Raw genomic sequence first — 24,993 nt, forward strand, 5'->3', positions numbered from 1 at the left:
TGAAAGGTAGAGAGTTAATCTGCACCGCTTATCCTCTTTACTAGTATGTGAATTTTAAATATGATATAACAAGTGTAGTGAATTGTACAATATTAGTTGAAAATTATTAATATTTATTTTATTAACAGAAAATGACAAAGCGTATTCCTACTGCTCCCCGCCGACCCAACCTACGCATGAATGCTGTTCTTAATAGCACAATTGCAGGTGTTGTTGCTCCAATTGATACACCAACTCCAGAAGTAGCAGTTGACACAGCCCCTGAAGTTCAAGTCGCTGTGACCCCAATGGATCACGTCCTTACCTTGTTGGCAGCCAACAATGTGTCGATGCAATCCTTGCAAGAAAATGCAAAAGGAGTGACTGATGCAATAACTCATTTGAAGAATGGCCTGGATTTGTCCAACAAGACAAATAAATTTTTGAAGAACTCGGTCCTTCAGCTCATGACTGAAAATGCTGAAATAAAAAAGGCAATGACCAGCCAAAATTCCGTGATGCCTTCTGCTGTACCAGCGGATTCTTCTTCTTCCATGGATGATGATCTTGACCTTGGAGCGAAACATCATCCCTTGATTTCTGTAAGTAAATTGATAATAATAACATTACTGATTAATATATCTAATACTGTTTTTATAGCAACTTATCAATAGTTACATCAAGAAACCGAACTTTGTTAGCACAGACCTGCTCAAAGTTGCTGAGAATAATAATAGATCAGCATGGTCAATGACTGGCACGTATGGCGACAAGTACAACAAGACACTTGCACTGGCTCTCTTCAAGTACCTGAGACCTCAAAGATGTTGCACAAATGTGTCAAAGAGTGTCATTATGAATATAATAAAGAATCACTACCAAAATCAAGTGCGAGTCTTCCGGACCTCAGCAGAGAAGATTATGGTTAGAAATAAAGCTGGAAGAAGACGCAACAGAAAGAAGACCGTAAGTTTTAAAATAAAGTTAATTTACTATTGATTTAATGTTTTAATACAATACTCTTTGGTAGCTTCTTGACCGTCGTATTATCACGTACCAGACATACACAGAGGCTATTCATGAGGGCATGAATCGATATGATTGCGGAAATATTCTTTCTATTGACGTGATGTCTGATGGCGAGTCGGATGGAGATAACAAAGTGCCGGCATATCGTCCCAGCTGGAGAACTGATGAGGTAATGTTAAACATCTATTTATGTTTTAAAGAAAATAATAATACTTTATTAATACTATTTATTCTTTAAACCAGCTCCAGACGTTTATTAGTACTATTGATGAACTTACTGTTATCCATTTGAAGAAAAATTCAGAAAGCTTGAAAAAGCGCATCCCTTATGAGAAAGAAGTGAGCATTCCCAAGAATTTGGCAGTCACTTTACCAGATTGGTGCTTTTCAAAATAAATCATTTTTTTCTTGCCAACTATTTTAGAGTCTTTTTTCTATTTGTTTATGTTTACGGATTAGCATGATGTATACAGATGCATGTATAGCATGCCAAGTACAAACAAAAATTTATAGAAATAATAAAAAATAAACGTGCAGCTATATATATTAGTCTGTATTAATTAATATTTCTTTTTTATACGTGTTTTATTTTTGTATTTGAATCTAAATATATATTTTTCGTGGCAAAGGAACTACACACATCTGAACTTCGCCTTCTAGACCAAGGTGCTCGCCTACTGCGACTGGATAGCAGATTCTATGCACTGGGAGAATGCTGTTCATGCTGTCATCTTCGAACCCCACCTCATTCACCTCAACTCCTTCTCCTGCTCTGGGCTGAAGTAAAACTTCCTTGTACCATCGTACATATGCAAATACATGCTGGCTCGCATGACCAGCAAACGAGTTTACAGCAGTATTGACAAAGAGGTACTGAATTTGGCCCGCGTATGGCTTGGTACTTCTACCATCACTTGTCTCAAACAAGGCTTGCATGAACGACCCACGCTGATTCTTCGTTTTGCTCTTGTAGATTTGCCCAAGAAGATTGATTGATTCAAACTTCTGTATCCGATTGTTAACAAAATTATCGGAATGACCAGCCTGACGATAATGAACAAGAGTTTGATCATTGTATGTCTCGCGATAGTATTCCAACAAATGCTCATACTCGGATTCATCCATGGAAATCTCCCCCTTTAGAGCTAAAGGAAGTGCGGAAGGGGGCAAAGGCTCGTTTCCCTTGACGATATCAAAGTTGATCTCAGGAGAATCAAGAAAAGCATTGATATCGAATTGGATTGAGGTGGCAGTGGAAGTGGAAGTGGCTATGGAATTGGCAGTGGATGCAGTGAGCTCAAGGATGATCGCCGAATGCTCAGGTCGAATTATTGGCAAAGTTTGGCGAATAAGATCTCCCTGGTATGCTTCTTCAAGATACTTCTTCATATAGGTTCCCTCAAACCCGTCTTTTCTATTTGTCGCATAGTTTTTCAAGATACCATTGCATCTTTCGAAACTAAAAAGCCAATAGCCATAAACCAGGCCAAAGTTCAGTACAGTCTCTCGCAGATGAAGATGGAGATGCATGTTTGGCGAAAGGAATGGGGCTTTATACAACTTCTCGCACTCTCTGCAGAAAGCCTCCAAAGATTGATGGGCTTCATCAAGGTGAGCCATGGATATGCTTGGCATTGAGAGGTACTGGCATGCATTGACAAACATTGTCCAGTTACCGAGATGAGCTTCAGGTAGACGACCACGCAGGAGAACAGGAGAGTACACCAAGCACCAAGACTTCCACTCATCGGCCTTCATGAATGGGAAGCCACGCCGATCTTTGTCCCTAATGGTGTGTAGTCCTCTGGCAGTACAAGCTTGTCAGCATCCAACTGCATTTCGGCCAAGTGTGCATCTGTGATGAGACCTGAAGATCTCCATTTCTCCATTATCCTCTTTGCTGTTCCGAGGTACAGGTTGTGCATCGGATCGATGACAGTGCACTCCACGAGGTTAAAGTAAACCAGGTCATGCAATTCTGACCATCGGACACCATTTTCCCTCTCCAATCTCTTTCTCTGTGCATCACTGCTGGGCATTCTCCACAACTCGGCATCACGGCGGTTTTCGGCATCAGTGCGAGGCACCCACTCAGAAAACACGAACCCAGAGTAGTCCACAGCATTGGAGTCTGGAAGGCGAGGGAACTGTCGGTTGCACTTATTGCATGCACATGTGCTTGAATGAGAGGTGAACCCACAAGTCTTACGGGCAGCAGGAATGTTGCAGGCAACAAGAAGAAGGGCAGCACGGACAAGAGCACCAGATGGGCACTGTACGGTAGGCATCACCACACCACCATACAACTGGTTGAGTTCCGCGACAAGGGGACGGAGGTAGTGATTGATCTCACTTGTCTTTGCTTCCTTGGGCCCTGGCATGAGACCAACGAGAACAACATTCTCCTTCTTGTACCGTTCCGATCTTGGCAAGTTGTTGATGCAAAGGTATATCGCACCACAGGAGTAAGTGACCCCATCGAAAGGTTGAAACCAATCAATGTTCATGGTAAGCATTATGGAGCGCTCATGATTCACAAATGGTAAACCATTGCTATCCTTCAGACTGTTCCACTTCGTACCGTCGTAAATGTCAAACATCATGCCTGGAACTTGCACTCTGATTCTCCAATGGTTGATGGTGTCTTCGAATCCAGGGCGGCAAAAAAGGATAGATGTTGTAAATGAGTATTGACTACTGCTGTAATTGAGAATAAGTCTGAAGGAAATAATATAAGGCCTCAGCTATTCCAGTCAAAGGTGTCTACCGATTACTTTATTATTTAACGCACAGGTTTAGCATGCGTGATAGTGATTATATTTCATATGATGATATCACCATAATATGGGATACATCAGTGGATTATTATAAGCATAATTATAACTCATAAACACATTTACTTTCGATGTTAATACTTCATTGGGACTACACACATTTATATAATTAATCATACATTAATTATCCCAAGATCACGTTGCTCTGATTAAGGCTCAGATAGGATCGATTACCTGACCCCAGTCATATAATTTTCCCAATCCAAAACAATATAAATAGCAGTAGTAGTTCAGTGTAGGAACCTGGTCAAACTTGGATACAAAATCTTTCTCAATAAACAAAACCTACACAAGTTCTCACGAATCTTCGTTCCTAATTTCAAATCTTGAATTCTTCCTCTTAAAAACTTCTTCAACTTCAACCACCACAACATTTTTTTTCGTGAACTACCATGAACCCCTCTGCTGAGAACTACCCCGCCGCCATCATCCCTGCTCATGATGAGGATGCCATGTCCGTCATGACTGAGGAGGACCTCATCGCCAGTCTGAGTGACAACATCTCCTTTGCCAGCTCCACCCCTGGACAATTTGTTGCGCCCTCTCCCCTTCGTCCCTTGGTAGCGAATGCTGCTACAACAGTCTTGTCTTTGTCAGAGAAACTTAGACTAGAACTTCAACAGCATGTAGAGGCTGTCAGCGCTGCTCACGCTATGAACGATGAGCAAGCAGCTGAATTAGCCCTTAATAAGGTCAGACGCGTCAAAGAAATGATAGATATAGAAATAGCATGCAGTCAGTACCTTTCGCCTTCTGTGAAAGTTGTAGAGAAGAGCAGTCGCACTGGAGGGTTGACTCTTAATAGAAGAGATCTTCCTAAGTTCCAGTTGGCAGACGATGTGATTAGATCCTTCCCGAATGAAGAGGTCTTTCACTCAGTAGACCACTTCCTTCGCACCTTCCAAAAGGTTATTGAGTCGTCCCTTCAGGACATTGAACTAGTTTGGAAGAGATTTTTACCGCTCTGCTTGCCTCATAGTGACGATGGATGGGTAGAGATGGATTTGAAGAAGTGTGTAGATTGGAATGCGGCCAAGATCTGCTTTACAGCAAGACATGGATCGCGCTTGGTGACATCCCGTTCGGTAAAAGAGGTATTTACCATGGTAATGCTTCCTTCTGAGTCGATTGGAGATTACTCCAAGAAGTTCCTTCAGGCTGTGTATGATGCCGGCCTCCCCAAAAACGATGCTTGTGTTGCCGACCGCTTCCTCGCTTCCTTGACTAGGCAAGTACAGACACTCTTGCGGCTCACCATGACCAGATTGGACTTCAATGGCGAGACCAAAAGAGATTGGACTGTGGAGCAGTTGACGCAGATTGGCAGAGACATCCTTGGCGACGACAATCGCATGTATGCCGAAGCTACCCAGCTCATTCCTGGTGCCAACATGCACACTGAGAAGAGAATGGAGAAGAAGAGAATGGAGGCGTACCCTCGCAAGAAGGTGCACTCCAGCAACAACCAGCAGCACCGAATCAGTAAGCCGGAGCGTTCCTTCTTCTGCTCGCACCATGGTAAGAATACTACACATGAGTCGAGCAAATGCTTCACCCTGGCCAACAACAAGGCCAAAGTAGCTGCCCCCACCAAGCGCAACCCCTGCAGGCGGTGTGGAGAAAACTACTTCCGTGGCCACGTCTGTAAGGACAGTGAGCCAGTCCTGATGGTCTCGCAGGTCCCTGCCAAGGAGAAGTCTGAGCAAGTGCTCAAGGCGATCCAAGACAGTGTCGACTTGGAACTCGAAGACATGTCTTTCGACTGTAAGTACCTACTTGACAAAATTGAGAGAAGGGTTAAAGCCAATGATGCATTTAATCTAACCACTCCTATTATTGTAGAGAACCACAAACTACTTGGAATGATTGACACTGGCAGTGCACGCACTTTCATTAGTTTACAATGTTTGAATGAAAATTTAAATATAAATAAAATAAATTCATCAAATGGTTCCTTCACTTTCTTGTCAAAGAATAGTGGTACTAAGCGATTGGGAAAAACTGATCCTTTAAATTTTAAATATGTGAATGGAATTACGTTTAAGCATGCACCCGAGGTGTTAGAGTTTAATACAGGATTTAATTTTGATATTCTTCTTGGAAGAGATATCTTAACAAAAATGAACATCGGATTGATTAATGTTGCATATGATATCAAAGGAGAATATATTCATTCAGATAACGCTAAAGACTATGCCGCTGTGTATGAGAATCTAAATATCGATAAAGAGAAAAAGTTTGAACCGGATAATTTGCCAGCTGGTACGGAAATACAGCAAGCAGAATTTATTCAGTCAATTCAGGCCTCACTGGATGAAAATAAGAAAATCCCAGTCGAGTCCTCTTGTCCTTTATCAGAATCTCTAATTAGATTACCCACAAAAGAAGGCGCTACAGCTTATAGACGTCAATATCCTATTCCCCATGCTCTACGACCAACACTTGATAAACAAGTAAAAGAATGGCTTGAGACAGGCACGATTGTCAAGTCCAAGACCAATACTTCCTTCAACAGTCCTATGTTGCTTGTGCCTAAAAGAAACAAAGCTGGAGAGATTGTGAGTCACCGAGTTTGTCTAGATGTGCGATTATTGAATCAGATCCTACCTCCCACATTCAACTATCCAATTCCTAAAATCCAAACGATATTCCAGAATTTGAGTGGAAAGAAATTTTTCACCACATTGGATTTATCGAATGCCTACCATCGTTTCAAAGTTGCACCTGAAGATGTTCATAAATTAACATTCACTCATTTAGATGGGCAACAATATAGCTTCATTAAAGGCTGCTTTGGCTTGAAGATGCTTACATCACAATTTCAACATGTCATGGCAACTTTGTTTGATAAAATTGACTGTGTGCAGAATTTTGTTGATGATTGTATTGTGGCTAGCGAAACATTTGAGCAGCATGTTAAGGATGTAAAAATAGTGATTGATAGATTGACATCGGCGAAGTTGATTCTAAACTCTGATAAATGTGTCTGGTTTCAACATTCAGTGCGATTGCTTGGTTTTGTCGTCAATGAGACAGGCACCAAGGTTGATAAGCGAAAGTTGACAAATGTTGATAAATGGCCTATTCCTAAAACTGCGAAACAAATTCAGCAATTTATGGGTTTGATTAATTACTTCAGAGACTATATTCCCATGATCTCGAAGGTGGCTGAACCTATTTCACGATTAAGTCATGCCAACAATGTAGCTGAGCTATGGACAGATGAGCAGACAAGAAGCTTTAAAGCATTAAAGGACATACTGCATCAGGATTTAATTCTTCATTACGCAGATATGTCACGTGAAATGTATGTGGCCACAGATGCTTCCCTTTATGGAGTAGCCTGTCTGCTTTTTCAGTGCGACGATCAAGGGCGTGATAAGTATATTAGTTTTGTGTCAACTTCCCTGAGCCCATCCCAACGGCGATGGAGCACCACCAAAAGAGAATTGTATGCAGTCGTTTTGGCGCTTGATAAATTCCGTCCATTTCTATGGGGCCGACAGTTCACCATTATTACTGATCATAAAGCACTCACTTATCTTCACACACAAAAAATTGCTAATCCCATGATAATTGGCTGGATTGAGACACTTCTTGACTTTGATTTTAAGGTGGTCCATATTCCTGGTTTGTTGAATAAACTACCAGACTTGTTGAGTCGCTTGTATCCTCCAGAGGATAGTTACAAGCTGGTGGAGGATGATGGATTGAGAAAAATCAGAACAAAACACTTGCAATCTAAAGATAGAGTTATTATTCGTAAGAAAAAGTACAGTAAGGACAAAGTGCTAAATGTACTTGCTACACAACTCATCGAAAATGTATCAGAGACTTCCGACTATATGTCGCCTCCTGAAGAAAAGCGAAATGGCTTGTTAAAAGAAGCACATTCGTTTGGTCACTTTGGTAGTCAAGCTATGGTGAATGATTTTCACTCTCAAGGATTACATTGGACTAATATATATGAAGAAGCAAAGGAGATTATTCGTTCTTGCTCTGAATGTCAGAAGCACAACATCAGCAAAAGAGGATATCACCCATTGACCAATGTTGTAGCTTTCCGACCATTTGATCATGTTGCAATTGACTTATGCGGTGAATTCCCAGTATCAGAGGATGGTCACACGTATATGCTAGTGTTAGTTGATGTTTGTTCCAAGTATATCATCTTGAGACCATTACCAAACAAAAACTCGACAACAATAGCTAAGGCATTGATAAAAATATTTGGAGATTATGGTTTTCCCAAAGTAATGCAAAGTGACAATGGGTTGGAATTTAGAAATTCTTTAATGGCAAGCCTATCGAAAGAGCTTGGTATTGATCGAAGATATTCAACGGCATATCATCCACAAGGAAATGGTATTGCTGAAGCCAGTGTGAAAGTTGCAGAGAATACTGTACGGAAAATGATGAGAGCGAACAGCAATGACTGGTGTCACTATTTACCAATTGTTCAGCTATGCATAAACAGACATATTCCTCAAAAGACACTGAGTGCACCCTTTTCACTAATGTATGCTCGCAGAGTTAATGTACCTGATGAGTATGGTGATAAAGCAAAATTCTCTCTTCCCAAAAACACGGTAACAATTGATGAATTGGAGAAGCAGATTGAATATATGGATAAAATAATATTCCCTGCCATAAACGAAAGAGTCTTGCAGATCAACGAAGAGTTAAAAAAGAAATACGATCACAAGAACATCTTAATAGACATCCCCAAAGGAATACACGTAATGGTCAGATTACCACATCGTCCAAATAAATTGGCACCAATCTATGAAGGTCCTTATACAGTGGTTCGAAGAAATAAAGGAGGATCGTATGAACTAAAGGATGAGCAAGGAGAATTGTTGCACCGAAATTACACACCCTCAGAACTCAAGATGGTTACCATCGATGAATCTACAATTGAGAATGAGCTCTATGAAGTTGAAGACATTCGCGATCATCGTGGTGCTGCTGGTGAAAGAGAATATCTGGTAAAATGGGTTGGTTATGGTGAACGGGCAAACACATGGCAAATGGCTAACGATTTTACCAATCCCACAATAATACAAAAGTATTGGAAGAAGGTCAGAGAAATCGAACGTTTAGAGAATGAGAGAGCCACGGAATTAGTGAATAAGAGTGCAGCCTCATTAAAGAAAACAGTTCAAATTCCAAGACATGATGGTAAAATAAAAAGGAATCGCATTGAAGAGCACAATGGAAGTAAGCTTCCTACCACACTGAGTAGAGAAGAAAGAATGTCCAAAAGAAGAGCAACAAAAAATTTGATAAAATAAACACGTAATCCACGGAGCTGAGTTTACAGTGCAGATCTCTTGAAGTATAAAAAAAAAAAAAAATTATGAGCGTAATTGACCCAAATGAAATTGAGCAATTCGACAAATTAATAAATAGTTAAGATGAGATGTTTTGCCGAATCAACAAAAGGTATTGTTGAATCTGGTGGAGGATAATGTTGTAAATGAGTATTGACTACTGCTGTAATTGAGAATAAGTCTGAAGGAAATAATATAAGGCCTCAGCTATTCCAGTCAAAGGTGTCTACCGATTACTTTATTATTTAACACACAGGTTTAGCATGCGTGATAGTGATTATATTTCATATGATGATATCACCATAATATGGGATACATCAGTGGATTATTATAAGCATAATTATAACTCATAAACACATTTACTTTCGATGTTAATACTTCATTGGGACTACACACATTTATATAATTAATCATACATTAATTATCCCAAGATCACGTTGCTCTGATTAAGGCTCAGATAGGATCGATTACCTGACCCCAGTCATATAATTTTCCCAATCCAAAACAATATAAATAGCAGTAGTAGTTCAGTGTAGGAACCTGGTCAAACTTGGATACAAAATCTTTCTCAATAAACAAAACCTACACAAGTTCTTACGAATCTTCGTTCCTAATTTCAAATCTTGAATTCTTCCTCTTAAAAACTTCTTCAACTTCAACCACCACAACAATAGACAATGTTTTGATTATGGAGTTATACATGTAGATCTTTTTGGGGATAGTCAAGGCTCTTGATGTTGCAAAGAAAAGAGCGTTTCCACATTCTCTACCAGAGAGTCTCTTGAAATTACAGCACTCTGGAACAACATCGGACTCTTCGTATACTTTGTTACAATCGCCACATGCAACAAACCGCTGGACACCTCGAGTCACGTCGCTGAGACCGGTCATAGAGTTGAGACTGCTCATACTGAGGGGAAGACGGAAAGACTGTCCAAAGTGTGCCAATACTTCGTTAAGAAACTTTAACAGAACAGCACCACCAGAATTGACAACATATTTGGATATGAAGAAGGCAGCAAAAGAAGCAATGAAAGCATGAGTAGGATCGACTGGCGTATTGGATGAAGAAAAGTGTTCTATTTGAAAAAAAAATCAATACTTGTTGACTTTATTGATTTATATGTGCTTTTTGTACTAACCTCTAACATCATCAGATTTATCGTCAGAAATATCCAAAATGGTTGCTTCAATGACATCCTCATCTTCGCTTTCAGAATCAAACAAGGAATCAATGCCAAAAAGAAGTAAGTCTTCGGCTGTTTTGTTAGGTAAAAAAGAATCAAATTATTAGATATTATAAATGATTATAAAACTTTAATAAAAATACTATGCATACCTTCAACTTGATCTTCGGCATCAACATTGTCTTCAAAGTCAATCTCCATGTCATTGTCATTCGACATTACTTCTATAACTGAGGCTATATTATATGAAAATAAATATTTAATTAAAATTGTCTCAATAATAATTTTCTTAAATTTGAACTTACAAGAAGATCCTGACTGATATTGTCTCACAATATCCTGTTGTGCATGTCTTCTGAGTGTTTGGGTAGACACCAAAACAAATCCCATGCTATTGGAAGAGCATTTAGAGCACTTGCATTCTGAATTGTTGTTGTTGTTTGACATATTGTGTGCGTGTGTTTTATTTTTTAAGTCTTTAGAATTGACAAGAATAGAAAATTGTTCAGGAACACAATTTAATATATATCTTTCCAAATTATACCAGCTTCCAAAATGACATAGTTTATTCCGGTTGTTAAAATGGGCAGTTCTCTAAACAGTAATTGATTGCCTCATTCTAAAATACAATAATACACGCTTTTGTTAAAACATGTCGTCATGTACATTTTATTGGCTGTAGAGCATATACAACAAAAATATTTGTAGTAATATCACGACCATTAACCTCATCATACTTATAAATAAATATTACAGCAATAAAAAGCTTTATTATCTCACTCAAAAGATATCATTTGGTTTAAGTTTCCTACAACTATTGACTCTGCGACATGGCTACAAGTCCCAAAAAGAAATCTCGCAGACATTTTTTACAAAAAAGGGTAAACTCGTTTTTTTATCCAATAAAACAGACCGAGCATTATCATCGCCGTCGAAAATAAAAAAGACAAAAGTGATGGAAATTTAAGCTACCACTCCACAAATAATAGTACCCTACGCCATAGATGAAATTACCCTATTTTTCCAGTGAACCTGCGTTAGGGACTCGACAGTCATTCCAGGAGCCTCTGCCCCACTTGGACCAGCTGCAAGTGGTGATACTTTTGTAGCAATCTCATGTTGCTCAATCTGGCCGGCAGCAACACAGCTAAGTGTTCCTCAGGCATTCTGTTTGCCTTTGCGTCCTGATTTTCTAATGGCATTGGAAGGCATGCTACAGATATTTACATATTTTTTAAAAAATAAATAAATATAAATAAATAAAGCATATATAGAAGAATATTATAAAATATTATTTTAATTATACAAACATACATGGTAAAGCACTATAATAATATGTGAGGTTTCTAATAAAATGTGAGGGAGGATATAATAATCTGGCAAATAGAAGTAGTATTTATATGTCCCAATACTTCTTGGGTGTACAGCAGCAAAAGAAAAAATTATAGGGACACACACTTTAAATTATAATAGACCCTAATAAATTCTGAGAACAGAACACTGCAAAAGACAACCGATTTAAGTAGCTTAATTTTTGTTTAAATCCTCCAAAAATCGGTGGTTTATGTTCAATTATAGTTCGGTATTTGTTACAAAAATTGGTTCATTTAGTTAACCAAATGATGAGATTATAGATACTAAAATCAATAGATAAATTGAGAGTTATAATTCCCCCTTTTCTTGAAATGTTATAATTGTCTGTAATTCTGGTTATATATTCACCCATAACTTCAAACCGTACCTAAACCCTACTTGTTATGGAATTGGCTTTGAACTCTCTACCTCTTAAAAATTTTATTTGCTTTAATTACATGATATTATTGGATAGACCTCACTAAAATCGACCTAGAATCAGTCTGAAATCTGACAGGAACCAGCATTCAAATGAATGATTGTAAAAAAAAACTTAAATAGATCTTGTTGACATCATCAAGAGATGACGCATTTGAAATAGAATCTCATGGAAAAAATGGTTTTTATTGATTTTTGAATGGTTGGAAAATATATTTAGCTATTTAATATGGACCACTAATACTTCTTTAAAAGTGTGTATCCGAATAGTACGACTTGTATACATGTTATACTTTCATTTATTGGACGGCTTGAATACATTGGATGACCTAACTTATACTATACTTCCCTACCTTATCGGTTTCATGTATTCGGTGCATTTTTTGGTTTTACACTTCTTTAACTGAAAATGAAATCCTTGGTATTTTCTTGGAGAATACGTTTGTTTGGAACTACATTAGCTTAGAGCAAAAAAAGATACAGAAGTATTAATACAGGTTTCTTTATGAAATAAAATGAAATAACATACTTACTAGATCATTTATGGGGGTTCATAACAAATCTTGCGATAGAATAAAAATCCATTTGATTGATATTTTCTTTTAAATAAAAAGCAAGAAATAAAATAAACAACTTTATTAATATGTATGCTTTGATTGTAAAGACACTTGAATTACTTACATATTATAGACACGCGTTTGCAAAAGGAGGCAAACCAGTATGACTTGAAAAAAAAGGCGTGACATATTTATCTGAGAAGAAGAATTGATAAGTTACATTATTTAAGTTGAGTTATATATATATTATCTTTTCATAGACTGACAATACCAGAAAGTATATAGTGTCAAGAGCAAAATATCTTTTATTACAAAATGGATAGAAGCCCTATCATTTTAAAAATAAAAAATATTTAGTCAGCAAGGTGTTTCATTTTAGTTAGGAGATTGTTTATTACCTGTACTGTTTTGAATGCTTGTTGAGTGTATTGTTTATCTAATATATATTAAGATGATTCTAAAAGCCAAAAGTATTAATAAAAGTTGAGATCTTAAGAGTAAGCTTACCAAGACATATAAAAAGAGACAAAATGAGAAGAGCAGGTTAAAGAAAGAGAAAATAAAAAAGAGGGGCGCGGTTATTCTATTAAATACGAATTCGGGGTTTTTTTTAAAAATAAATAAATCAAAAAATAATTTTTGTCTGTAACTTAGAATTGAAAGAAAACGCAGTTGTACTATGCCAGCAGCTAATACATATGAAAAACAGAGTATAGTATAAAATCATATTATTCAAATACTAATACATAATATAAGAATAAAACATGGATTGAAAATTAAATTAAAGAAACACATAAAATACTCACAACAAGAGTGGAAACATTCAAAGCTGTTCTTGTTACGTAATAGATCATGGTGTTCTCTGAGAAAGAATAAAACTTAAAGCCCAAATTAAACATAATATAAATAGACCCTTTGGATTTAAAAAAAAACAAGCTATTCTTATTATTCACAATGTCAAGAAATATCAATAACAATTCAGTTAACAATGATTTTGGTGAAGAACCTTCTGTGGGAAGGTAGATTAAAACCAGGCAGTCTTCAATTTTCTTATATTAATTTTATTTTCGTTTTTTATAAAAATCAAAAAAAAGCCCACCAAGAAATACCAATGATATAAGGACGATAATGTTGCAACACTCACAGGGAACAGTGAGCAATCAAAGACCACTAGCACCAAAGAGAGCTCGGTTGAATCTTGAAGGTGATTCGTCAGGTAGAACTCGTAACATCCATGATGTGTACGAGAAACTTGATACCATGAATGGTGTCTTAAACACTATTTTGAAGAACACATCTTCTGAGAAAGCTGAAGCCACTGCTAGTAATGCAGTTGAGCAAGACATGTTGCCTGGACGTCAACCAACATTGGATGTAAGTAATCATAATATGTTTTTATGTAGATAGAATTTAATATACATTCATATTATAGCAATTGTTGTGCGATTATTTGAGTGAAGAGAAATTGTATGACCAATACAATACCAATGAAAATAAAAACAGTGAGGGAAACAGACTCGTTCTGAAGTCTGTTACCGATTACCTTTGTCGTCAAGAAGAGGGGAAAAAGGTGGACTTGCCAACTCTTCGAACTAAGATTGTGCAGCACATTGGCAACAGAAAGTTGCAAGAAAAAAAAACAGGAGAAAAGAAGCAGGAAGAGAATCGACGGGCCTGTCTTCGTCAGCGACGTGTAAAGGTAAAAAACACATGCACACAATATACTAGATGTGATATTAAATTAGAAATATTATATATTTATATATAGTCGTGTGAAAGAAGACAATCTGCCTTGAAAGCCAATCGGGCACACTTTGTGAACAGCTTTGGAGAGAATGTTGACAGTATTCTCCATGCTGATTACATGTCAGACCTTGACAGTGATGACGAAAGAGAAGAAGAGGAACAGGATTCGTCCTCAGAAAAGAGTTTTTTTTGGAGATTCCGCCCAAGCTGGAGAAGCGAAGAGGTATAGTACAAAAAACTATTTTTTTGGATGGTGTGTAATAATACTTACATTGATATATAGGGAGATAGGTTCGTTGATGAACTTGATGCGGATTATGAGGCAGCTCATGATAAGAAAAATAATATCTGTCCATTCGAGCATAAATTTAAAGGAATAAGAGATAAGCAGCTTAGTAAGACCAAGGCAAACAAGCTGCCATCATGGTCAAAGAAACAATAAGACAATAAATCAAACATTTTCTAATAAATTGATAAAAGAGTGCAAAGTGGTATTTTATTAATATTATTTAAGCTTCTATTTTTTGGGGTAAAGGGATTACTAAACGTTTAAATTCACTAGTTATAGTAAACCTATATTTAGCAATTGCGATTGGTGAATATAAACGATGTACTGGAATAATACATTCATAATTAAGTACAGAAGAAGGTTCATTCCAGAGCTCAATGCCTTCATTTAACATTGGCTGGTAACTCCCTGAAGAATAACTAGAGTACCACTCAACAAACGCAAAAGTATGGGTGATGACAGTTTCGTTGATGGTTATCAAATGTTGAAATAAATACAGTATACGGCCAGAAAATGCTGCTTTATCTTCACTGTTATTCTCAAGATAATAGGCGCGGAAATAAGATCCAGAAGAGTATTCCTGTCCAAGAAGAGATATCCATTTCATTTTCTCAATTCGGTTATTGACAAAAATCTGGTTAGACTCGCAGTTTGAATAATGGCCAAAAAGATCGTGACTGCCATACGCGTGTCTGTAAAACTCCAGTAAACATTCATAATGTCCCTTGCACATTGTAATCCTTTGGTCGAGTTTAATCAGAAACACTGAAGGGGGCAACAGCTCACAACCCAAAGCAGAATGACGAGGGTTTAATAAATATTCAACAAAGTCAGACAGAGAAAAGGTACTGGCAGTAGAAGATGGATGCAATGCTGCTAATTGATCTTGACTATTTGAAATGCGATGCAGAAAGTCAATTGCGAACTGGGGGAGATGGTTGACAAAAGATTGTATGAAGCTGCCAATGTATGTTCTCTCCAAAAATCTCTTCATCATTGTTGATTCAAAGCCGCCTTTTTGATTTGTTTCGATATTCTTCAACAAACCATTGTATCTCTTGAAACTGAATAACCAGAAAGCATAAATTGGCCCAAAGTCATGAACACACTCGCCAAGATGAAGATGTAGATGCATATTCGGTGTCACGGCCGATTTTCCATACAGTGTCTGAAATCTTGTACAAAACAATTGGAGTTTACTGTGGGCTTCGTCTATTTCTTTGTCATTGATCGAAGGTTTTGTGAGTAAGCGGCATGCGTCAACAAACAAAATCCAGTTTTCGAGATTCTTGGCTGGGAGCACATGCTTCAGAACAAATGGAGAGTATATGACGCACCACGACTTCCACTCGTCAGCTTTCATGAACGAAAACCCATCGGCAATCTTCTTTGTTATACGCGCATATCCACAAGGTACAACAATACCATTGGCAAGCTCTTGCATAGTTAACTGATTCTTTTCATTGATGTAGTTACACTCGCGCCATATCTGAATCATTTGCTTTGCAGTTCCAAGATAGAGGTTATGCATCGGGTCTATAACTGTAAAGCGGACTGGGTCAAAGTAAGATAACCGATGAAGCTCTGACCACCGAGTGCCGTTTTCTTTTTCTAGGCATGTTCGCTCAGTATTGTTCAATGCATTTGCCCAGCTGACAGCGTGTTCCAGATTCATTGTCTTCGTGCGTCTCACCCAATTGCTATACTTGAATCCAGAGTAGTCAAGCTTGCTGGTCTTCTTTATAGTCGTGAATTGTCGTTGACATTTGTGACAGGCGCATGTGCTCATGTGGCCAGTAAATCCAGAGGTTTTGCGAGCGGCAGGGATATCACAGGCAACACACATCAATGCAGCACGAACAACAATCTTTCTATTTTGTGAGTCTGTCATTTCTACACCAATGTACATCTCCAACAATTCGTCAACGAGCGGCTTCAAGTAATGATTCATGCTGTCAGTGCTTGCTTCCTTCAGCCCAGGCATCATACCAACAAGAATGACATTTTCAGACTTAAGGCGTTCACTCCGTGGGAGATTGTTGATAGAGAGATATATCGCACCACTGGAATGTGTTCGTCCATCAAATGGCTGAAACCAATCGATATTCAGAGTCAACATTAAAGATCGGCTATCATCAACAAACTGTCTGCCATTGATGTCTTTAATATCACTCCAAACTGCACCATCGAAAATGTCAAGTTTGGTGTTTTCAATTATTTGACGACTTCTCCACAAATTGATCTTGGACACGAAATCTGGCTTGGAGAATTTTTGTTGCAAGGCGTACTTCAGAGAGTTGAATGGATATACCATTGCTGGAAGAGAACGATTTCCGGTTGACACTTTAAAGAGATTGTTGTTGCAAATGGCGGATTGAGAGAATTTCTTAAATGTACAGACTCTTTGACTTGTTTCCGGAGGATAAATCGAATGACATTGTGAGCATGCAATGTATACTGTCATTCCGTCTGTTGCCATGTTAAATCCTGTCTTATGCTTCAAGCTATTGATCGTCAGTGGAAGGGCGCCAGACATATCACAGAGAGACAGTAGAGTATTACAAAATTCAATGAGAATCGATCCACCGCTTTCCACCAAAAAGATCAAGTGAAATATGACAATGAATACTGCAACAAAGCGGATATACAAGGGCATGTTATCAAAAGACGAAGGACGAACTATGAAGACAAAGGTTAAGTTAGTTTAAATTAATATATTGATTAATTGTCTATACCGTATTAATTCATACCTGATTCTACTATCGAGGTCCCACTGGTCTCATCAAAGTTTTCTTCTTGTTCAAAATCAAAACCGGTATTGCCTTCTTCAATCTCATCGCCATCAACCACAAATGCTCCTGTAATTGTATCTTCGGCAGTAAAGATGGACTCTTTTTGGGACAAAGGTAAGTCAACTGGAAAGGAATAATTGTTGTAAAGATGTAGAAATAAAAATATAATTACAATTATAATCATATAAAAAATAAAAAATAAAAAAAATATATATCAGTTTCAATTATTATTTTGTTCATTTATTTTATTTTATTTTCTTACCTTCTTGATCAAATTCAATGTTTTGTTCTTCATTTTCGTCTTCATATTCGCCTTCGCCTTCGTTCTCGTAATCATAATCATTGTCATTGTCACTGTCAATACTATCTACTTCCATGTCGTCAAAATGTTCTTCAGGAACATCTATTTTATGAATTAATTTATATTAATTTTACATGTACAGCTCGAGTTATTCTTGTTATTTACCCATTGCATCGTCTTTGGCAACAGGCACTATATGTTTCTCATAGTATCGTTGTGCATTTTGTCTTTTCTGTTTCTTTCCACAGCTATCCAACTTTGTACAGTCTGGACATTTGCAGATAACATAACTGTCTTTCTTTTGATTATTGGACATGTCGATTGTTTTAAATTATAAAAAAAATTATATAGATTTTAAGAGATCTTGATCAAGGTCTTTATATACCAAAAAAAAAATTATAAATAGATAAAATACTGCTCTATGCTATGACTATAGTATGCCAAGTAATTCTTTGATACATCTACCACACATATCATCATAATTATACTCATATATTGTTAAGTCATTAACCAAGTCAAATACTGCGCACATTACTAAAAGTGTACGCAATTTTTTTTAAAAGTCTTTTTTTATAATTATAATATTTGATATGACGATGATTCGACCATGACGAAAAATAATCCAAAAATGGAACATTTGCCTCTCACAACATGTGAAATAAAAAAATCTGATATTTTAGTTCCATATATCAAAGGGAAAAATCACGCAAAAATATTGCCACAGTAAAAATGAAATCACAACCTTTTGTCTCGTTCCCTTGAAATATATGGATTAAATATTTGTTTTTATATTCACATTTATAATACATAAAAAATATTTAAATGATTTATTTTGAAATAGAAAAAGTGAAACCTTAAGAATATATATAATTTTTATTAAATATTATATTAACTTTTGTATAAGTGCTTTTTCAATGTAATTTAGAATTATATCAAAGAAGTGTATAATATAAAAAAAAACCCAATTTTGTAATTTTATGGCCAAAAAAATGATGGTAGTGTGATTTTACAGCTAAAAAAGAGCGATCTGAAATCACAACAGAAAAAAATAGAAATTATTTGAAAAAATTAAAAATCGAAAATTGTAGTAAAATTTTTGCAGGTTTTCAGGAACTAAAATCAGCGGTCTTTTGCAGTGGAATGAGCTTATTCACTACTCTTAAAATTTGTTTTTTTATTTTTCTTTTTTTTTCTTTTTTTTTGTTCTCTCTCTTTCTCTTATACTGTTTATTTTACTTCTTTTTCTATACTATGGTAAATACTTAATATTTTCTTTTTACTTTATTTTACATGATTATTAACACTAAAAAACTTCTATCGTCTTTATTATGTAGGGCTTCCTGCACGAGTTAACATAACACACTGACTTACAAAGATGAATAAGAAAGCAAACAACTTTTATTGCGCGATGCTAATCATCAGCTTATTAATCTTTAGATGCAAAACGATGATGATGACATCCATCAAAAGCTAATGATGGAAATAAACATGGTAAGCTTTAATAGAATATCTTCTAATCACTTATATTAACGTTATACTTTCTTCATTATCATTTTGAATTTATTAGATTTTCTCTATCTCTCTTTTGTACGCACGCATTAAAAGAATGCCAAAGAATCACATTTTCTGGTAAGCAAGACTTTATAATTATTATTTTCTCATACTAATCATATTTTTTTCTTTTCTATTAGGAATACTTGGAGTACACTAACAATTATATAAATGTTATCCGTAGCAATATAATCCTCTATTTGCAAAGAATAAATCTGGTCTGTATACACATGTTTTGAAAATGACAAAATCGATTTTGGTCATCCCAAGATTCTGCCCCTTCCCTTAATATTCAAAGAGGTAGTGCATTATTCCCATTTATTTATCCCGAAAGGTAAGAGATATTATTAATGATCAAAGTAGAATCGCAGTACCCAAAATCAAGAACCCAAAACCAAGAATGCAAAACAAAGACCAAATGTCAAATGTCTGGATCAAATGCCCAGACCAAATGCCAACTATCCAAGGCCGATTATTAGAGAACCTATTTTGAGATTTTTTTAATAAAATAAAATAAAAACTCATTTGTAAACTATTTCCCGTGAACTATTTTTAAATAAAGGTAAAGAAGTATATTTTTTGATCAATCAAATAATGAAATTCAAATTATAAATGGAGTACCCGTTCAATAAGATTGATACTTGCCAGAAGATAGTTAAGCTACCATCAGAAGATTGTTGAAATATACACCTTCTTGAATGAGTACGAAACAAGAATAAATAGGCAATACACAATATAAATGTAACATTTTACTAGAAAAAAAAACTCGCAATTCAATTAAGGTTTCGGATATAATGAGATATAACAGAACTCTATGACTGCACACAGACCCATTCTATTCATAGCATCTAGGTGTTTAATATTAAGTAGCTAGTTTTTCTATCATTCTGAGAATTGTTGTATAATATTTGGAATGTATTTCAAAAATCACACAGAATTTTACATCCTATCACGTATGGGAATTGGACATTTTTTTGCAATGAAACATATGATACTTAATCTGATATATATATAAGCTGATGATAACTGATCTGGTATATATATAAATTGTTGACTGCTAATCAGATATATATATATACTATTAACAGCCTATCTCATACATATATAAGCTGATGACAGCTAATTTAATATATATGAACTGATGACAACTAATCTGATATATTTAAGCTGATAACAGCCAATCTGATATATATATAAGCTGATGACAGCCAATCTGATATATATATAAGCTGATGATAGTCAATTTGGTAGATATATAAGTTGTTGACCATCAATCTAATATATATATAAGCTGTTGTCCACCAATTAGGTATATATATAAGCTGATCACAGGTGATCTGTACTATATATAAACATATGATATCTAATCTGATATATATATAAGTGGATCACAGCTAATCTGATATATATAAATAGATTACAGCCAATCTGATATATATATAAGCTGATGATAGTCAATCTGGTATATATATATATATGCTGTTGACCGCCAATTAGGTATATATATAAGCTGTTAACCACCAATTGGGTATATATATAAGCTGATGACAGATGATCTGCACTATATATAAACATATGATATCCAATCTGATATATATATAAGTGGGTAACAGTCAATCTCATACATATATAAGCTGAACACTGCCGATCTAGTATATATATAAATAAATAATATCTGATCTGATATATATGTTAATCAATAACAGTCAATCTGTACTTTATATATATATTTATCACATCTAATTTACTACTTATATAAGTTAATAAAATATAATGTATAATCAATATTAGTCAATAACATTTGATTTATTACTAATATTAGCCTATAATATCTTATTTATCTCTGATATTAGTCAATAGCATTAGATCTATCACATTATATATATTCACACTTGTCAATATCCAAGTCATATCTGATCATCTCGTTAAATACAAGTTACATACTCTAATCATATTTAATCTTTCATTTTTTATATATTCACAACTCTTTTATAATCTTTCTATATATATATATATAATATAAATATATCATAAATATAATACATATTAAGAAATTGACTTGTTGATATATGTTTTTATAGATCTATATAATAAGATTTTGATTTTTATAAGAAAATTAGTAAAAAAAATGAAAATTAATTTTTATTAATTTTGTACTTGTTTTTTACATATTTTGATACTTCTATATGATATGACGAAATTGTCTTTATATGGCAAAATTTTTTAAAAAATTATTACTTAGTAAGAATTTGAACTTTCATTAGAAGAGATATATTTAATTATTGTTGGAACGGCTTTTTGATAGTTTAAAGTTAAATGTTTTTCCATGCCAAGCTTTTACATAGTTGCTATTTATATAACCTATCTTCCCACACTAAAAATGCCAAGACTTCTCACGCTAGATGCATTCAGACTAACCAAAAAAGGAAATTTTTTGCGAAAAAAGCTATTTTTTGTCATTTTTTCCCACGAATTCAATGGTATTGTTTACATAGATCATTTATGCGAGATTATGCATGATTATGCACGTTATATAACAAGTATAGCCAAAAGTTACCAATTTTTTTCAGCAATGCAATTGTATTGTTTACATTACGCGAATATGCATAATGACGTATGTTACACAAACTTTATTTTTTATATTTTTATATATGTTTAAATTCTCTTATATGTGCCTATATATAATTATGCAATATTATGCAAGATTATGTAAGCTGATAACAACTAATTGACACTATATATAAACTAATTATAGCTGATCTCATATATATATAAGTTGTTAATCGCCAATCTGGCATATATATAAGTTGTTGATTGCCGATCTGGCATATATATAAGTTGTTGATCGCCGATCTGGCATATATATAAGTTGTTGATTGCCGATCTGGCATATATATAAGTTGTTGATCGCCGATCTGGCATATATATAAGTTGTTGATTGCCGATCTGGCATATATATAAGTTGTTGATCGCCAATCTGGCATATATATAAGCTGTTGACTACCAATCTGGCATATATATAAGCTGTTAATTGCTGATCTGGCATATATATAAGCTGTTGACTACCGATCTGGCATATATATAAGTTGTTGATTGCCGATCTGGCATATATATAAGCTGTTGACTACCGATCTGACATATATATAAGCTGTTAATTGCCGATCTGGCATATATATAAGCTGTTGACTACCGATCTGGTATATATATAAGCTGTTGATTGCCGATCTGACATATATATAAGCTGTTGATTGCTGATCTGGCATATATATAAGCTGTTGACTGCCAATCTGACATATATATAAGCTGTTAACTGCTAATCTAGCATATATATAAGCTATTGACAGCTGATCTAATATATATATAAGCTAATAACCACTAATTTAATATATATATATAAGCTATTGACCACCAATCTGGTATATATATAAGTAGATGATAGCCAGTCTGATATATATATAAGTGGATGACAGCTGATCTGCTATATATATAAGTGGATGACAGCCAATCTGCTATATATATAAGTGGATGACAGCCAATCTGATATATATATATAACCTGATTATAGCTGATCTGCTATATATATATGTGGATGACAGCTGATCTGCTATATATATAAGTGGATGACAGCTGATCTGCTATATATATAAGTGGATGACAGCCAATCTGATATATATATATAACCTGATTATAGCTGATCTGCTATATATATATGTGGATGACAGCTGATCTGCTATATATATAAGTGGATGACAGCTGGTCTGATATATATATAAGTGGATGACAGCCAATCTGATATATATATATAACCTGATTATAGCTGATCTGCTATATATATATGTGGATGACAGCTGATCTGCTATATATATAAGTGGATGACAGCTGGTCTGATATATATATAAGTGGATGACAGCCAATCTGATATATATATAAGCTGATTATAGCTGATCTGCTATATATATAAATGGATGACAGCTGATCTGCTATATATATAAGTGGATGACAGCCGGTCTGATATATATATAAGTGGATGACAGCTGATCTGCTATATATATAAGTGGATAATAGCTGATCTGCTATATATATATGTGGATGACAGCTGTGTTGTAAATGAGTATTGACTACTGCTGTAATTGAGAATAAGTCTGAAGGAAATAATATAAGGCCTCAGCTATTCCAGTCAAAGGTGTCTACCGATTACTTTATTATTTAACACACAGGTTTAGCATGCATGATAGTGATTATATTTCATATGATGATATCACCATAATATGGGATACATCAGTGGATTATTATAAGCATAATTATAACTCATAAACACATTTACTTTCGATGTTAATACTTCATTGGGACTACACACATTTATATAATTAATCATACATTAATTATCCCAAGATCACGTTGCTCTGATTAAGGCTCAGATAGGATCGATTACCTGACCCCAGTCATATAATTTTCCCAATCCAAAACAATATAAATAGCAGTAGTAGTTCAGTGTAGGAACCTGGTCAAACTTTGATACAAAATCTTTCTCAATAAACAAAACCTACACAAGTTCTCACGAATCTTCGTTCCTAATTTCAAATCTTGAATTCTTCCTCTTAAAAACTTCTTCAACTTCAACCACCACAACATTTTTTTTCGTGAACTACCATGAACCCCTCTGCTGAGAACTATCCCGCCGCCATCATCCCTGCTCATGATGAGGATGCCATGTCCGTCATGACTGAGGAGGACCTCATCGCCAGTCTGAGTGACAACATCTCCTTTGCCAGCTCCACCCCTGGACAATTTGTTGCTCCCTCTCCCCTTCGTCCCTTGGTAGCGAATGCTGCTACAACAGTCTTGTCTTTGTCAGAGAAACTTAGACTAGAACTTCAACAGCATGTGGAGGCTGTCAGCGCTGCTCACGCTATGAACGATGAGCAAGCAGCTGAATTAGCCCTTAATAAGGTCAGACGCGTCAAAGAAATGATAGATATAGAAATAGCATGCAGTCAGTACCTTTCGCCTTCTGTGAAAGTTGTAGAGAAGAGCAGTCGCACTGGAGGGTTGACTCTTAATAGAAGAGATCTTCCTAAGTTCCAGTTGGCAGACGATGTGATTAGATCCTTCCCGAATGAAGAGGTCTTTCACTCAGTAGACCACTTCCTTCGCACCTTCCAAAAGGTTATTGAGTCGTCCCTTCAGGACATTGAACTAGTTTGGAAGAGATTTTTACCGCTCTGCTTGCCTCATAGTGACGATGGATGGGTAGAGATGGATTTGAAGAAGTGTGTAGATTGGAATGCGGCCAAGATCTGCTTTACAGCAAGACATGGATCGCGCTTGGTGACATCCCGTTCGGTAAAAGAGGTATTTACCATGGTAATGCTTCCTTCTGAGTCGATTGGAGATTACTCCAAGAAGTTCCTTCAGGCTGTGTATGATGCCGGCCTCCCCAAAAACGATGCTCGTGTTGCCGACCGCTTCCTCGCTTCCTTGACTAGGCAAGTACAGACACTCTTGCGGCTCACCATGACCAGATTGGACTTCAATGGCGAGACCAAAAGAGATTGGACTGTGGAGCAGTTGACGCAGATTGGCAGAGACATCCTTGGCGACGAC

General features: G+C 35.8%; 10 protein-coding genes across 10 annotated transcripts; 5 read left to right on the plus strand and 5 right to left on the minus strand.

Annotated features, from left to right (window-relative positions):
• Nucleotides 1–131: 131 nt before the first annotated feature.
• PHYBLDRAFT_153243 (hypothetical protein) lies at nt 132–1,404 on the plus strand (the record flags this gene model as incomplete). The annotated part of the gene is made up of 4 exons (XM_018433097.1): nt 132–581; nt 640–945; nt 1,010–1,177; nt 1,252–1,404. 4 exons carry the CDS (start codon nt 132–134, stop codon nt 1,402–1,404), a joined length of 1,077 nt encoding a protein of 358 aa, XP_018283803.1.
• A 440-nt stretch (nt 1,405–1,844) lies between these two features.
• PHYBLDRAFT_73942 (hypothetical protein) lies at nt 1,845–3,296 on the minus strand (the record flags this gene model as incomplete). Its single annotated transcript, XM_018442953.1, has 2 exons — nt 1,845–2,760; nt 2,823–3,296. Coding segments are annotated over 2 exons (1,390 nt in total), but the record flags the coding sequence as incomplete, so codon positions are not given.
• A 1,882-nt stretch (nt 3,297–5,178) lies between these two features.
• PHYBLDRAFT_160789 (hypothetical protein) lies at nt 5,179–5,800 on the plus strand (the record flags this gene model as incomplete). The annotated part of the gene is made up of 2 exons (XM_018434251.1): nt 5,179–5,610; nt 5,685–5,800. A coding segment is annotated over exon 1 (416 nt), but the record flags the coding sequence as incomplete, so codon positions are not given.
• Nucleotides 5,801–8,227: 2,427 nt separating this feature from the next.
• Nucleotides 8,228–9,100, plus strand: PHYBLDRAFT_160790 (hypothetical protein). The gene is made up of 3 exons (XM_018434252.1): nt 8,228–8,286; nt 8,385–8,827; nt 8,890–9,100. The coding sequence occupies exons 1-3, from the start codon at nt 8,274–8,276 to the stop codon at nt 8,950–8,952; spliced, it is 519 nt and encodes a 172-aa protein (XP_018283806.1). The 5' UTR covers nt 8,228–8,273; the 3' UTR covers nt 8,953–9,100.
• A 293-nt stretch (nt 9,101–9,393) lies between these two features.
• PHYBLDRAFT_184106 (hypothetical protein) lies at nt 9,394–10,809 on the minus strand (the record flags this gene model as incomplete). The annotated part of the gene is made up of 4 exons (XM_018438883.1): nt 9,394–10,254; nt 10,318–10,434; nt 10,515–10,598; nt 10,668–10,809. The coding sequence occupies 4 exons, from the start codon at nt 10,807–10,809 to the stop codon at nt 9,770–9,772; spliced, it is 828 nt and encodes a 275-aa protein (XP_018283807.1). The 3' UTR covers nt 9,394–9,769.
• A 333-nt stretch (nt 10,810–11,142) lies between these two features.
• PHYBLDRAFT_175941 (hypothetical protein) lies at nt 11,143–12,899 on the minus strand (the record flags this gene model as incomplete). Its single annotated transcript, XM_018437605.1, has 4 exons — nt 11,143–11,196; nt 11,377–11,509; nt 12,507–12,605; nt 12,835–12,899. The coding sequence occupies 4 exons, from the start codon at nt 12,897–12,899 to the stop codon at nt 11,143–11,145; spliced, it is 351 nt and encodes a 116-aa protein (XP_018283808.1).
• A 765-nt stretch (nt 12,900–13,664) lies between these two features.
• On the plus strand, nt 13,665–14,898 carry PHYBLDRAFT_73895 (hypothetical protein; the record flags this gene model as incomplete). The annotated part of the gene is made up of 5 exons (XM_018442941.1): nt 13,665–13,729; nt 13,805–14,084; nt 14,143–14,409; nt 14,479–14,679; nt 14,740–14,898. The coding sequence occupies 5 exons, from the start codon at nt 13,665–13,667 to the stop codon at nt 14,896–14,898; spliced, it is 972 nt and encodes a 323-aa protein (XP_018283809.1).
• Nucleotides 14,899–15,476: 578 nt separating this feature from the next.
• On the minus strand, nt 15,477–16,163 carry PHYBLDRAFT_160791 (hypothetical protein; the record flags this gene model as incomplete). Its single annotated transcript, XM_018434253.1, has 1 exon — nt 15,477–16,163. A coding segment is annotated over exon 1 (259 nt), but the record flags the coding sequence as incomplete, so codon positions are not given.
• A 324-nt stretch (nt 16,164–16,487) lies between these two features.
• Nucleotides 16,488–17,199, minus strand: PHYBLDRAFT_160793 (hypothetical protein; the record flags this gene model as incomplete). The annotated part of the gene is made up of 1 exon (XM_018434254.1): nt 16,488–17,199. A coding segment is annotated over exon 1 (240 nt), but the record flags the coding sequence as incomplete, so codon positions are not given.
• Nucleotides 17,200–23,976: 6,777 nt separating this feature from the next.
• On the plus strand, nt 23,977–24,948 carry PHYBLDRAFT_184108 (hypothetical protein; the record flags this gene model as incomplete). Its single annotated transcript, XM_018438884.1, has 1 exon — nt 23,977–24,948. A coding segment is annotated over exon 1 (909 nt), but the record flags the coding sequence as incomplete, so codon positions are not given.
• Between the last annotated feature and the right edge of the window lie 45 nt (nt 24,949–24,993).

Source organism: Phycomyces blakesleeanus, assembly GCF_001638985.1.
Source record: "Phycomyces blakesleeanus NRRL 1555(-) unplaced genomic scaffold PHYBLscaffold_42, whole genome shotgun sequence".
Lineage (NCBI taxonomy): Eukaryota > Fungi > Mucoromycota > Mucoromycetes > Mucorales > Phycomycetaceae > Phycomyces > Phycomyces blakesleeanus.